Source organism: Mucor mucedo, assembly GCF_025094135.1.
Source record: "Mucor mucedo strain NRRL 3635 chromosome Unknown EV154scaffold_319, whole genome shotgun sequence".
Classification (NCBI taxonomy): domain Eukaryota; kingdom Fungi; phylum Mucoromycota; class Mucoromycetes; order Mucorales; family Mucoraceae; genus Mucor; species Mucor mucedo.
Window position 1 is genome coordinate 1,309 of NW_026252603.1, and position 13,697 is coordinate 15,005.

Sequence of the window (13,697 nt, forward strand, 5' to 3'; positions counted from 1 at the left end):
TGTTTGATAGCGACAATTGATAAAAAAAACTTGAAGAATCTTTGTTTTAAAGGATACCCAGCAATCATAAAATATCCAGGAGTATCAAGGAAAAGGACCTACAGTTGAGGAAGTGACGAATAAATGAGGACGACCTGTTATTTTTCGCTTTGTCATTTGTTGCCGTCATGGCATATATGTCATATATGTGAAAAGTTTTGAAAATCCAAAAGCCTCTCGTGTTTCTATGATAGTCGAGCCTTTATACCAGAGAATTAGGCGGATCCGATCTGCCTCTTACATGATCCAATCAATTATTTAGAAGTGCAAGGAACAAAACGGTAATGAGAGGTGAAAAATTATGTTAGTATATTAAAAAAAGTAGTTTACTCCATACCTTTCATCATACATAGAGTATCTGCATAAGTCGATGCTGTAACAAGGCAAGTGTCAAGTTTTTGAACTAGGTTTCGAGTGGTCTGAATAAACGAACTGTTGAATACAGTACATTTATTTCTTTCTTAAACTGATCTAGGAATGGCCAATACAGCATTACTTATAAACAAGTGCCCTCATAGGGAAAGATTAAACTAAACCTTAATCCTCATTGGGTTTTATTTTTTTTTTATATATAAACGAGTTGTTTTTTATTTTATTTTTTTTCCTTCTTTCCCCCAAGCAAAATTTTCTTTTAAAAAATATAGTAAGTACATGGAAACATCACATCCTTATCATGAACTAAAAAGTTACCAGACATATTGTTATATCCCGCTGGTTGTTATGGCTTAACTTACTACTCTATTTTTCGCGTGCTTATAAGGTTGCTGTCCACTTCAAATACATGATTGTCAACTACGGTGTAAGCCTATTTAAAAGAACTTGAAACCGTGTTTATATTTTATAACAGAATCTTTATTAGTTTAATTTCGCTTTATTAAAGGTAATTCATATACATAGTTAGGTACCACTTTTGCATCTGTCAGTCTCCATATACTACCAGGACAGCCGACACTTTACTGTGCATGGTGTCCGGTTTATGTGATGTTTTTTGTCATCCTTATAGTACACATATCCCTACAAATAGGTGTTCCATAGTTTCTATACATGTATAAATCATTCACCGATTATTTCGTTATTAAATAAAAACAATTAGAACCTTATTTTTGCTCGTTATATTTTATTATATCCAATGTTATTTTTTGTAAAAACCATCTACACAACCAGTTGAAAACTTTAAATATTTCTTAAATTCTGCACCAAAAAGTAAATTCCCGTGTCAGAATTTTTTTTTAAAAAAATAAAACTTTGCGATTGGGCGAAAAAACAAAATACGTGATTGAAGGCCAGATGTTATGAAATAAACAACTGAATGAAGGTTTTGTGCACCTTGAAAACTACTTTAGCGTCTTTTATGGGGGTCAGGATAGCGATTCGTGCAGCTAAGCATTTTTATTGGATAACAAAATGGAAGAGACTTTTATTTTTTTGAAAAAATGACATGTAAAAAAAAACAAAATGATTAGTTTCTTTCATTTTCTAAAATTTTGAAATAACGATTAGTGTTATGGAGCCACCAGAAAGTACCGAACTTGCACTTGTTGATAAGAGAATACTTGACAGTGTCAATCTCAGTTTCCTGAGACATGTCAAGTAATTCCACCACAGTCAGTTTATACTTCAGCAAGTCCAAGATTTCTTCAGTTTTCTTGGTGAGGAGATTACCACCTTCGTCAGCTTGATAGACAGAAATGAGGCTACTGTCATCGTGAATCACGAAGGCTGGCCTGGGAACAAGTTCATACACCTCAACAATAGCCTGATCGCCGCGAAGTTTTACCACCTTTCCAAGCAGACGACGCGCCCCAAGAGAATCCAAGTCAACATCGAGAATAGCCGTCATGTTCAAAGCAATCTTCTTTCCAGCAATATATTCAGTACTGCCGAATTCCCGATTAGCAGAATAGTACATGTCCTCACTGTACCTATCGAACCACGCTTTGACCAGACTACCACGAGTTTTCATACCGTTATCCCAAACAAGACCCATCGCAATACTTCTCAGCATTACCTCACGACCGTTAATAAGAGCCAAATCACGAGAAGGGTTTTGTTTGTTGGTCTTCATGACAATTGCCCTAATGTGTTTGTTGAATTGCTCGTTCTTTTCAGTTGCGAGAAGCACAGGAGAAGCAAATCGAAGACAATCCTCTACCAAATGGACTATCAAATGAGTCTTTAAACGATTACACAATGGACCACCAGTTTTGGCGTATGGAATCGTAGCACCATTAGATTGTTCACCAGAAAGACCATAGATCTCTTCAGAAGTAGTTTGACTGGGCACTGATGCAGTTGTCGTTGCTGTTGCTGGCTCTCCACGAGTACGTCGGTTACTGGGAACAACGGTACGATCAAGGTTATCCAGAGCAATAACAGTATCATCAACGGATTGACGCAATAAATCGAGATAGGCAGAAAAGTTGGTATGTATTTCACAGTTATAACACAATGAGCAAAGCTCACCAAGCTTATCAAAAGTACTAATAACGTTATCCATTCGGTGGAATTGATCATTACGAAGGTTGAGGAAATCAATGTGGTCACGAGCAACTCTGAGAACAATTGGGAGCATCTGAATCATAAGTTTGAAGTCTCTTCCAAGAAAGCTTTTGTATCCTTTGAGATGCGTCGACAAATTGGTAAAAGCCTTAGACCCATACTTTGCACACAAAATACTAATGCGATCAACCTGCTTCTTGTTGAAAAAGCAATCAGCAGCTTTGTTGAACGTGTATTTGATTAAACCGAGACATAGGCCATGCAGAATTTCTACCGGTGTATCCTTGCTAGGATCCCAAGAAGACAACGTCAAAAGCCTTTTGCCAGCAGTTTCCTTGAAGCCGAGGTCCATCAAGTTTTCGACCATGATATAATCACCCTGTCTGTTACGAACACGTATCGAGAAATCAGTACTATCCGAGTCATCGCTTGGAAATAAACTCATCCAGTGACCTTTTTCTCTTGGAACTGACATGTGTTCTTCGGCCGTGGTAATTCTATTAGGATCAAAAGCATCAGCATGTCGACACCAGAAGCATTTTCTACACGGATAAGTAGCTGTTGAAGCTTTCAAACAAGAAACCTCGGCATGACGAGGATTGTCAGCCTTGATAAACAAAAGAGGAGCAACAACAAAGACTTCTTCCTTGAGAATAGCATCAAACATCGGCAGACCAGTTTCCAGTTTCTTTAAATCGGGGACAAGGGAAGGCAACTGTTCCATAGCAGTATGGCGATTTGATCCACATATAAAAAATTGATTCAAATAATGATTGGCAACACTAAGAGGAACAGCGGCAGGATTCATCGACCACGAATCGAAACAATTCCATTTTGATGTGGAATTACCACTGGTATCATCAGAGAAAAGGTTGTACGGAATTACTCTAACGACCTGGTAGTTTGGCGAATTGGGATTTATGCTTCTTATACGTGATCTAATGGGCAGTGGACGCTTGTACTTATTACCAGTATCAATCATGTCATGATGAGCGCGAATCAATCGAGTATTAGCAACAACATCTCTAGAACAAAGATAATCGTCACCATTTATTTGTTGTAAGCTGGTAAATGCATTGAAGGATTCATGTTCGGCACGAAAGACATTATTGATGTCAAGGTCGGTTATGGGACAGTGGAGAAGGATGTCGTATAAACAGCACATTTCAAGATTATTATCGGGTTTAATTGGATACAAATCAACGTTCACAACTTTTGATATTTGGAATATCTTGGCCACTTTAAAATAATGGCGATCACGAAGAGGAATATTGCTCTCAGACAGCAAAGAGACCTTATCCGATACCCAGAGTTGAAGATTTGGACCAGTAATTATCATGGGATGCTCAAACAATCTATCACAATTCCACTTTTCACCTTGACTTAGCTTGATTCGTTGGTTAGGTGTTCGATCAGGAAGATCTGACAGGAAACCAGACATACAGGGATTACCTACGAGAAGTCGCAGGTGTTCAGATACATCATTGAGAAACAAGTCAGGCTTTGATGCGACAACAACAGGAACAGCGGGTGCAGAAGCAGTTGTATTTGTTGTTGCAGCAGGATCAGTGGCAGGAGCAGAGGTATTGGCAGGAGCAGAGGTAGAGGCAGGAGCAGAGGTAGAGGCAGGAGCAGAGGTAGAGGCAGGAGCAGGAGCAGAGGCGTCAGCTGCTGTAGCAGTACCAGATGCGCTAGTTGATGTGGCAGGTTCAGTAGGTTCGACAAGAAGTCCGCCGTTATCATCTTTCGCACAATGGGGAGCATGAGGAAAACAAGGTATACAACTTTTCTTGGATTTGTGAAATCTGGAAACGCTGTGGGGAGTGGGATAGCCACGGAAATCATAAATAACATCAGAAGGATCCAAAGCTAGTTGAGCTCTGTACTCTTTGATTGCAATTTCAGCCATATATTTACCAAAATCAAGAACTGATTTGATTTGGACTTCTGAATACTTAAAGCTACCAGACTTGAAGAAAAGAAGGGCATGCATTATGTATTCATTTTTGAAAGGATATGCTGGATTGTCGTTGACATCACCACTCAAATCAAGATATTCATCATTACCATCATCACCACCATCACCATTAGAGCCGTTGTTGACGTCGTTAACAGGAACGGGAGGTTCATTAGATTCGCTATCATCATCAGATTCCCCTCCGTTGTTAAAATCATTGTTGAAATGGTCAAAGGCATTACCACCATCAAATTCTTCTTCACCATCATCACGCCCATCATCATCACCGTCACCATCATAATCATCATATTGATTTCCATCAAATTCATTTGCAGGTTCAGACAATGGTTCGGCAGTGCGTTCAGGTTGGATTGGTCTAATGTATATTGATGTAAGTAATTTGAATATATTTAACAGCCTTAAATAACTTTACCTTTCAATGGACTCCATATCAGAACTACGAGATTCGCTTAGCGGGATAGTAGGTTGTTCGTCAGAGGTATTCCTAAAAATAATAATGATAAGTACAAACTGACTATTTTTAAATTGAAGAAGACGCTCACTTACTGTTGTTCGATGTCATTGGCAGGTAGTGATCCTTGATTGGACTGAATCGCCTCCAGAAGTTCTAAGTGGTGTCCTGATCTTTGATGCACTTTAAAAGAGTGTCGATTGATTGTACTGTATTTACATAACACACACGTTTGCTCCTGAGGCGGTAAAGCAGGTTTTGCACGGAACTTATTTGTTCCAGGTGTTTTTTTCATAGTGCTTTAAAATTAAAGTAAGTTGTTTATAATAAAATAAAGAATTTTGATAAAGTGCACTCTGGGGATTGTGTTTGGTTTATATATCGTTCAGATCAAAATATGTGTTTAATGCTTAGCTTATGCGGACATAAGCTGTCAATTTGATTGGTGCAATAATTTACAAACGTCATTGCGGAACGATATTTTGTCACGCAACCCAACTTTCTTAGGTCGCTTTTCTTTCTCTTACGTATTTTTTTTCAACCGTGGCGTGTCTTCACAAACGCGTGATTATTGCTTGTAATATTATGATGCTTATGAACAATGGTATGTCATAGAACATCTGTCTTAACAATACTATCATAAGGCATTCTACTAATTCTTTTCTCACAGTCAATTTAATCAAAGTCAAACGCGAAAAAGGTAGCTATTTCATGACTTATGCGATAATATAATCTTCTATCCCCTTTTACTTTCAAGATGTGTATCTATAAAGGTATACTTTATTCTGTACTGTGCTTCCCTGTAATAATATATCACTAACAAACGCCTTTTTATTTTTTAGAGGCTCTTTTCTCTTTGAAATACCGTAAGTAATATCTTGGTGATTATTTTACATCCTAAACTAATACATAACGCGTTTCATTTGTCAATAGATATATCGCGTAAAGCTTCATACAAGGTACTATAATTTTAACATTAATCATTATCCATTTTACTAAACACATTATTCACTTTATAAATTAGCTCGTGATACTGCTTAAGCACGGATAAAATGTAAGTACAATATCTACCACAGACACTTGAATATCACATTAATACCTTTTTCCGTAGCTTCAGCTCAAACAGAATCAGTTTTGCGTGGGTTTTCTAGCTTGAATTCACTGTCTGCTATACGTGTCATACGTGGCCTGTCTGGGCTACGTGGTCTGCCCTGTCTGTCAAGGCTGAATAGCCTGCCTGGTCGGCCTGCGTAGCCCCGAGGGGCAAACAGGCGCTTTTTGCCGGTTTCTGATTTTGTGGGCCAATTTTTTATATAAAAAAATTTCGCTTTTTAAGGCAATTTTAAAAAAAAACTATTTTCGTATTTTGTATTTGTATTTTATTGTTTTGTTTGTACAGCAAGGAAACGTAAACAAAACCACAAAACCAAAAAGGAAACAATTTTCATATCTATTTTTACTTTTTTTTTTGGGAAAAAAATGGTCTTGAAATTTTAAAGTTTACACCTGGTTGTGTAGTATTGCAAGGGTTAAAGCCCTAGTTTAATAAACATTTAAAGAATATCCTCCAATACGATCTCATTAAATAATAAGTTTATGATGTTTTCATTCGCCAGAAACTGGAAGTAGCGGTCGGTTTTCATGCAAAAATGGACCGCGACCTCTGGTCCAGGTACAAAATAATTACCGCGACCGCTGGTTCAGGTACAAAATTGTGTACCTCGACCTCTGGTCTAATTTTTTCGCGGTCCAAATAATACTTCTACCGGAAAAAAAATTTGCGGTGGGAGGGTTTACGCAGGGTTGGCCTTTTACCACAGGAGGGTGTGGGCTTTGGCCATTGATGAAGTCAGCACTTGAATAATTTTGGAAACTCTTATCTGTAAAATAAAATGGAGATGGTAAAAAGAAAGTAAAATCGATAAAAATAAAATGTTCTTCTTGGAAAATAAATCGGATTTGGACATTAAATAATCTGATAGAAGGTTTTTGGGCATACAAATTTTACTTCTTCATTTGGACAATTCTGATTTTTTGGCACTGAAGATATGCATACGTTCATATTTATTGTTAAAATTTTAACAGATTCTATTTATAAAAAAATATAAACTTTCACAAATAAAAATCGAATGTCCTTAATCGGAATCTTTGAAAAATAGTTTGATGTGCTTGCGAGGGACCAAAGAATTGCAGTTCCAGTTGGGCAACGTGTTTGTCGTACTTATTGCAGTGATTTAATTTATTATTTTGATCTTAAAACTATTCAATTTAAGTAGATGAAGAAAAGTAATTGGACTAAGCAATAAATTCTAAAGCAATTGTTGTATATACAAAAATAGCTGGATTTGCTTTGTGATGCCTCGTCATCAGACAATGAAACTGTGGACATCCCAAATAGTAAATTCAAAAATGTAAAAAAAAAAAAAAAAAAAAAAAAAAAATCAAATACGAAAATGGAGGTTCGCTATGTACAATTAAGCTTAAGCTTTGAAACCCGAATTTGTATGTGATTTTCAGCTTCTGGAATTTGAAAATCATGCGGCATGTCATAAAGAATGTGAATAACCTTAATTACATTCATTCTGTCATACCCCTTAAATATATTATCGATTATATGTGATTTTTGAAATAATTTATGTCTGAGAAAAAACAATTATATACATGTATTTTATCTGGTTTCTCTGGGATTGGCTCTCTTTTATTCATATTTTTATATATACTAATAATAATTGGAGACCGGAGTACCTCCACTGTAATACGTTTGCGAAACATCGCTTTTAAAGGTATATTCATGAAAGCATTAAAGCTAAAATGAATTTATTTTATTTAGTGTAGACCTGTAAGGGTTTTTAAAATCAACTCGAGCCGAAAACGTATCATTTTATGACATAAAGATGAACATAATCAAAATCAAGTTCTAACACATGCACTGAAAGGCACACCCATCCGAATTTATTGTGAAAGCCATGAATTTGGAGATTATGTATATCAAATTAACTTCATCAAAAGGGGTTTTGTCTGAAGCGTGATACAATAAACACAGTTTGTGATGGACGTCATGACCAAACAAGTGTATTATCTCAAAATCCTCAAATCACGTGCTTTTGTTCATCAGTGAACTTCGAAGGCTAACTATATAGTATTTTAAAAAAAGGGGTTAATTATGTGGAACTCACAGCTAGTGCAGAGGATACCTAACAGAGGCTAGGGCAAGAGCAGAACAGAATGGTTATTTAGGTGAGAACAAGGATGACAAAAATTATATATATATTACAGTTTTATTATATGTTTAAAAATAAATGAAAGCCGAAAAACAATCTATTCAAGAAGAAATGAAAATGTATAAGATCTTAATTACAGAAGTACACATAAATAAACTTGCCTTTATTTGTAACAGTTGACAGGACTAGTAAGCGAGGGTTCAGAGATCAAATTTAACGAGACAGAATCTTAGTCATATTGAGTTCGAGACATATTTGTGGCATCGGACATAGATAGAGATGATGACATGAGCTGGTATTACTTCTGTTATAGAACAGACTTTAAGAACAAGGATACAAAGACAATGGATGTTAAATGTTTTTCACAAGTAGAAGGTATAACGGAGATAAACTATTTGGAGCAGAGACGTTGGACAGGATACAATAGGCATGTTCAACATTTACATGTGCGACAAAAGAAAGAGAACAGGAAACATGTGTTACAAAGACGATGGTCTGGCTTCGTTTCAATAACAATATGAAGCATTTTGCAGGATAGTTTTCAAACCGCAACCATCGGAGTTCATGACCACAAGACTATTTTACGTCTCGGCTATTGTATTAAGAATAGACACATGAACAAATATGCAGACACTATAAAGTAGAACGATAAGCGACATTTCAAGAATTGTTTGAAATAAAACTCTTTATTAAGAATAAAGGAAAGGTGATAATTTTGTCTTGGGGAAGGAATAATGTTTTTGTCATAAAAACGTGCACTCTATTTATACGCGTTAACATGCATGGGAAGAACTAATATAAGTTTAAGCTATATAATTGGACGAGGCGGTTTGTTTTATTGGTAACATTAAGTACTGAGGAGTTGATAATCCAAGATTGGCGAAATTTAATGGACATTGAAAAGGTCAATAATTTGAGAGAGCGAAAAGCCAGACCAAAATTAACGTGTGGATGCCTTTGACAAGATCCTTTGAAGCTGATATGGGATACTGACTTATAATTTAATTCAATGTTTTATACGTTTTTTAAAGAGGGAGGTATTTACCTATGTAATGTTTGTTCCCAGCACTACAGGACGTTTTGGTGAAGACCAGATATATCGCTTTGGTTTCTTTTACAGGGTATAAACCGTTCTTAGGATTTCAATCTTATCTTGTACCTAACAATTAGAACCAAAAAGTTATTCGTTTTGTAATGATTAATATAATATGCAGAGTACTTAACAAAAGCGGGAGCACCTGGTGAAGCAATCAATATGAAGGAGAGAACCGAAACGCGTTAGTCGCTTAAAATACTGATAGCAAACATAGGACTACCGAAAAAAAAAAAAAAGCCTATAAACTCTCAACGGACCTAAATCGACTTGAAGAGAGCGTTTGAACTATTCAGCAAATTAAGAAGCTAATACGTAGGATGGCAAAAAAACGCATTATTTGCTTAAAGTGCTTGTAACCAGCTTCGCATTACTAAGTATTACAGTCTATTAATTCTCAACGGACCAAAGTCGACTTGGAGAGAGTTTTCAAAGAATAACCGTTCGTCAGCGCATCCTTCAGCCCATACAAGTCTTACCAGATTACGCATTCCCCGATGGCAACAGCACATTAATCAATAAGCGTAGGAGTGATCCCTAGAATGAAGAAGAATTCAGAATGAGTAATTATTAGAAATGAAAGAAAGTTCGAGAAAAAATTAAGTCAACAAATACCCCAGTTATTATCTAGCTCTAGAAAAACCCAGTCACACCTGAAAACCATTTTGGCTCAATTTTCCTCAAACTTTCGTCCCATATAGATGGGCCAAGAATACGGCTAATAGTATTAAGCTTGAAAGCGCTAATATCTTAAAAAACAGTATGCTTGTTTTTTTTAAACAGCGCGATTTTTTAGGAGTGATAAAAAAATTGGGGGTGCGGGGTGAACCCTTCAACCAAAGAATACAGCTCATAGTATCAACGTTGTCCCTTTATTTTTTTCTAAAACTTGTCAAATAATAGTGCAAATTATGCGTCCTGTGGTCAAAAAGGTCATGGTCGTAGATCCCACCTAGATGTTCCTCTAAATCCAGTAAACCTAAATACGAATGTAGTCATCTCTTCTTTTTTTTTTTTTTTTTTTTTTTTTTTTTGAAAATACTGACTTTTTTTTAGGTGCCATCTTCATTGAATAACCATGACAATGCACTAAATAACCCAGCCTCAATTACTGGGGTACAGCAAAAAGAAAATTTTTTGCAAGCATTTCAAGTAAGATTGATTCCAATAGGACATGGAGGTAGACGAACCTTAGTTCATTTCAACTTCTGAGCCAGTCCAAGAAAGAATTGTCCGCTGTTCAACATGTCAACAACTTGGGCATTTAAGAAAAACTAGCCTTTTGTGCCGCCAGAATAATAATCGTGCCCACCAGACTATAAATCAAGCAAAACAAACTCAAACACTGCCCAGTAGACATGGTTTGGGAAGAATGATGACGATGTGTTCTGAATGTAAGGTATTCATGTGGGTCGAAGAAAGATCCGAAGCTGGTCTTGACCCAGGCAGGTTTCAACTCTGTTGTGGATTGGGAAAAGACAAAGTGACACCATTTCACCCTACACCAGGAATAATATCCAACGTAATACGCGGAAATGATCAAGGAAGCAAGGCCTTTGAAACCACATACCGTCTTACAACAATACCTTAAGCTTTACGTTACAGAGACCAGGTACACCAAACCAGATTTTGATTTTTTGACTCAGGATTTCCTAAAGTGATTTTAAGATAATAGGATCAAAGCAAACTATCAATGATTGACAGTTAAAAAGATAGGTCAAACTGATAGATTCCCCTGTTGTGGAAGTACCTTGTTTTGAATATACATTCATTATATCCATAGATTTATCGGGATTGCCAAAGGATGGACCGAAAATATTTCAAGAAGGTGCGCAAGTCGTGGCACAGACAGTGTTACGTGGTCGGCGTTTCAATAAAATGTGTCAACTTGCACTCTCACAAGGTTCTGACGAAATAAGCCATTATATAGTCTAACAAGAATACAAGATAATCTTTCATTAGTTTGAATTGAATACTTGTCCACTGCAACTCACTGTCAAACGAGATCAAACTTTAGTTTCTCAACATGAATTTAATTGGGCTATGGACTACGTTGCTCTGATTTGTCTGTGTGATGAGGATATTGTTGACCATTTTGGAAGGGTAGAGAACTATGACTACAATGTTGTATTTTCTTTAGACATACATTTACAAGATATTAAAATAAAAACGAAGCTACATATACCTACAATACAATCCGAAGATACATTAAGGATATTGACACAGACCATAATCTTTTTGAAAAAAAGCATAGGCTCGAATGATTTATTTCGAATAAATTTATCTGCACTTGTAATTGATATTTACGTACCTTTATTGCACATCTTCCATTAACATGATCTATTCCACACGAGTATCTTAAAGTTCCTCATATTGGGGATCAAACGCTCACTTTTGTCATTCACCATATTTTCGTCCTCTTTGCATATCATGTATAACCCCTTCTTGCTGGTGCATATACGTCCAGTCTTCTAAATTCCAGGCAACACAAATTCGTTTGGCGCTACGTACGGGAGGCGACGAAAGTCTGGGTAACTTCTAGTATTGTGATGCTTTATTTCACTAATTGATGTTATATTCCTCTAAATATCGGCAGTTATTTGATGAATCGAGCTCCAAAAAGTTTATTAATACGACTCACCTAAAGATTGGATCAATCAAGGTATATGTTGAATTTATTTGATGCGAGAAGCAATAGAATTTGTTTCCAGATACACTATGGCGGACATAACAGCAGCTGTGAATTAAATGGAAACATAACTGCCATTTTTTTTATTTGCTCGATATCCCCAGCCAATAAGATTTGAGTAAAAGATTGCTACAAATGATCATAATATCATAAAAAAACAAAAATGCTTCAAAAACATCTCTGGAACGGTCAATATGTAGTTTAGATGATATAAAAACTATCTCGAAGTTAAAATTAGATTGGTATATGCCAAAAATTTGATGCGATATTGATCCGAATTTGATGGCTTACCGTATACAAAATGATTTTTTGCGCCTGTGAAGCAAATGGTAACAAACTGCCATTTTTTATTATTTTAAAAACCAGTTTTATTTATAAAGAAGATGTTGCGCCTGGAAAAACTTGCGAATGACAAGGGGTTCAAAATATACCAGTGTAAGAGAATGTGGTGTGCCAAAAGCTTGTTAAGGGAGAGCTTTAAAAGTGACAACCAGACACACAGAAGAAGGGTAACAGTAAAAAATTCTTATGCGGTTTATTTCATCAATATCGTTAACAAGGTAAAAAAAAAAAATGTAGAATCAACAAGATCCCGATAGTTCAGACTCTATCAATGACGCTTTCGAAGATATGGGTCGCTATGAGTCCCCCATCATAGCAGACGTGCTGTAGGTTTTTTTTATTGTTTTTCATGCATGATATATGTATACTCATATGCGATACTTTATTTTTATACATTTCTCCTCCACCAGAGGTAGCGAATGAACCTTCACGTAAAAGAACCAGAAGAAGATAATAGTCGTGTCTGGTCGACATGATTGGTCCATTCTGGTTTTTAGCTTCTTTATTAGTGTGTATTTAGCGTTCTTTTAGCTTACAATTTTTTCTCTGTTTCTTTTACTTTTATTTATCTTTTAAAATGAATAGCCTTCAAATAACGATGGTAAGGGTATGTAGCCCCTTCAAAATAACGGAAGGTGTGAACAAGTATGTTCGAATTGGGTATGTTTGCAATGACTGAAGCAATGACATGTAATCTGTATAAAAAACTAAAGGGAGGTTTTTTTTAGATAAAAATTTAGCCTATTTTCGTTATTTTGATCAAACTAAAGCACTTCTGTATAATATAACCATTTTCCATGGATAATGGTTCTCATCAATAGACGGTTCTATCTTTACAGGTAAATAGCCTTTAAAAAGTTATGTTTTATTCTTATTGATATCATACTGCTTAAATATAGACTATTTATTCTGTGTACCTTTCACTCAAACGAGGACATTTTAGGAACACCACCGGTCAAATAATTATCGACATAAGAACTTAAGGCTGGTAATAAAATGCAGAATTAATTACAATATTATTATTTTCTAACAATACCTTTATAGAGTGTTAAGAGTGTCAAAGATAAGCTAAAGTAACATCCAAGCATTATAATGGTATATCTTATTGCCATGTATACAACCACAAACCTAAAAAAAAAGGTTAAAGTTATATCAAACCCTCCTATACACCACTGAAATATAAATAAACAATCCAATAAAACGTGCTTTACTGCCAATAATAACGATGAATAAGAAAATGTGAGCCTACCAAATATAAAAGAATGGGTCTAAAAGAAAGGTTAAGGGTTTGTCCGTTTAAAAAAAATGGCAGCTGTGAACGTTTTGTTATTATAGAATATCATAACTGCCACTTTTACAAGCCAGGAAAATGGAAGCTGTGAATG

General features: G+C 35.8%; 2 protein-coding genes across 2 annotated transcripts; one reads left to right on the top strand and one right to left on the bottom strand.

Annotated features, from left to right (window-relative positions):
• Positions 1-1,417: 1,417 nt before the first annotated feature.
• Positions 1,418-4,625, bottom strand: EV154DRAFT_534180 (uncharacterized protein). The gene has a single exon (XM_051604016.1). It carries the CDS (start codon positions 4,529-4,531, stop codon positions 1,499-1,501), a length of 3,033 nt encoding a protein of 1,010 aa, XP_051450000.1. The 5' UTR covers positions 4,532-4,625; the 3' UTR covers positions 1,418-1,498.
• A 4,452-nt stretch (positions 4,626-9,077) lies between these two features.
• On the top strand, positions 9,078-13,389 carry EV154DRAFT_488946 (uncharacterized protein; the record flags this gene model as incomplete). The annotated part of the gene is given in 14 exon segments (XM_051599214.1): positions 9,078-9,092; positions 9,220-9,309; positions 9,359-9,429; positions 10,185-10,254; positions 10,338-10,433; positions 10,576-10,803; positions 11,244-11,573; positions 11,878-11,943; positions 12,351-12,530; positions 12,550-12,638; positions 12,898-12,972; positions 13,134-13,151; positions 13,212-13,266; positions 13,357-13,389. 14 exon segments carry the CDS (start codon positions 9,078-9,080, stop codon positions 13,387-13,389), a joined length of 1,416 nt encoding a protein of 471 aa, XP_051450001.1.
• Positions 13,390-13,697: the final 308 nt, after the last annotated feature.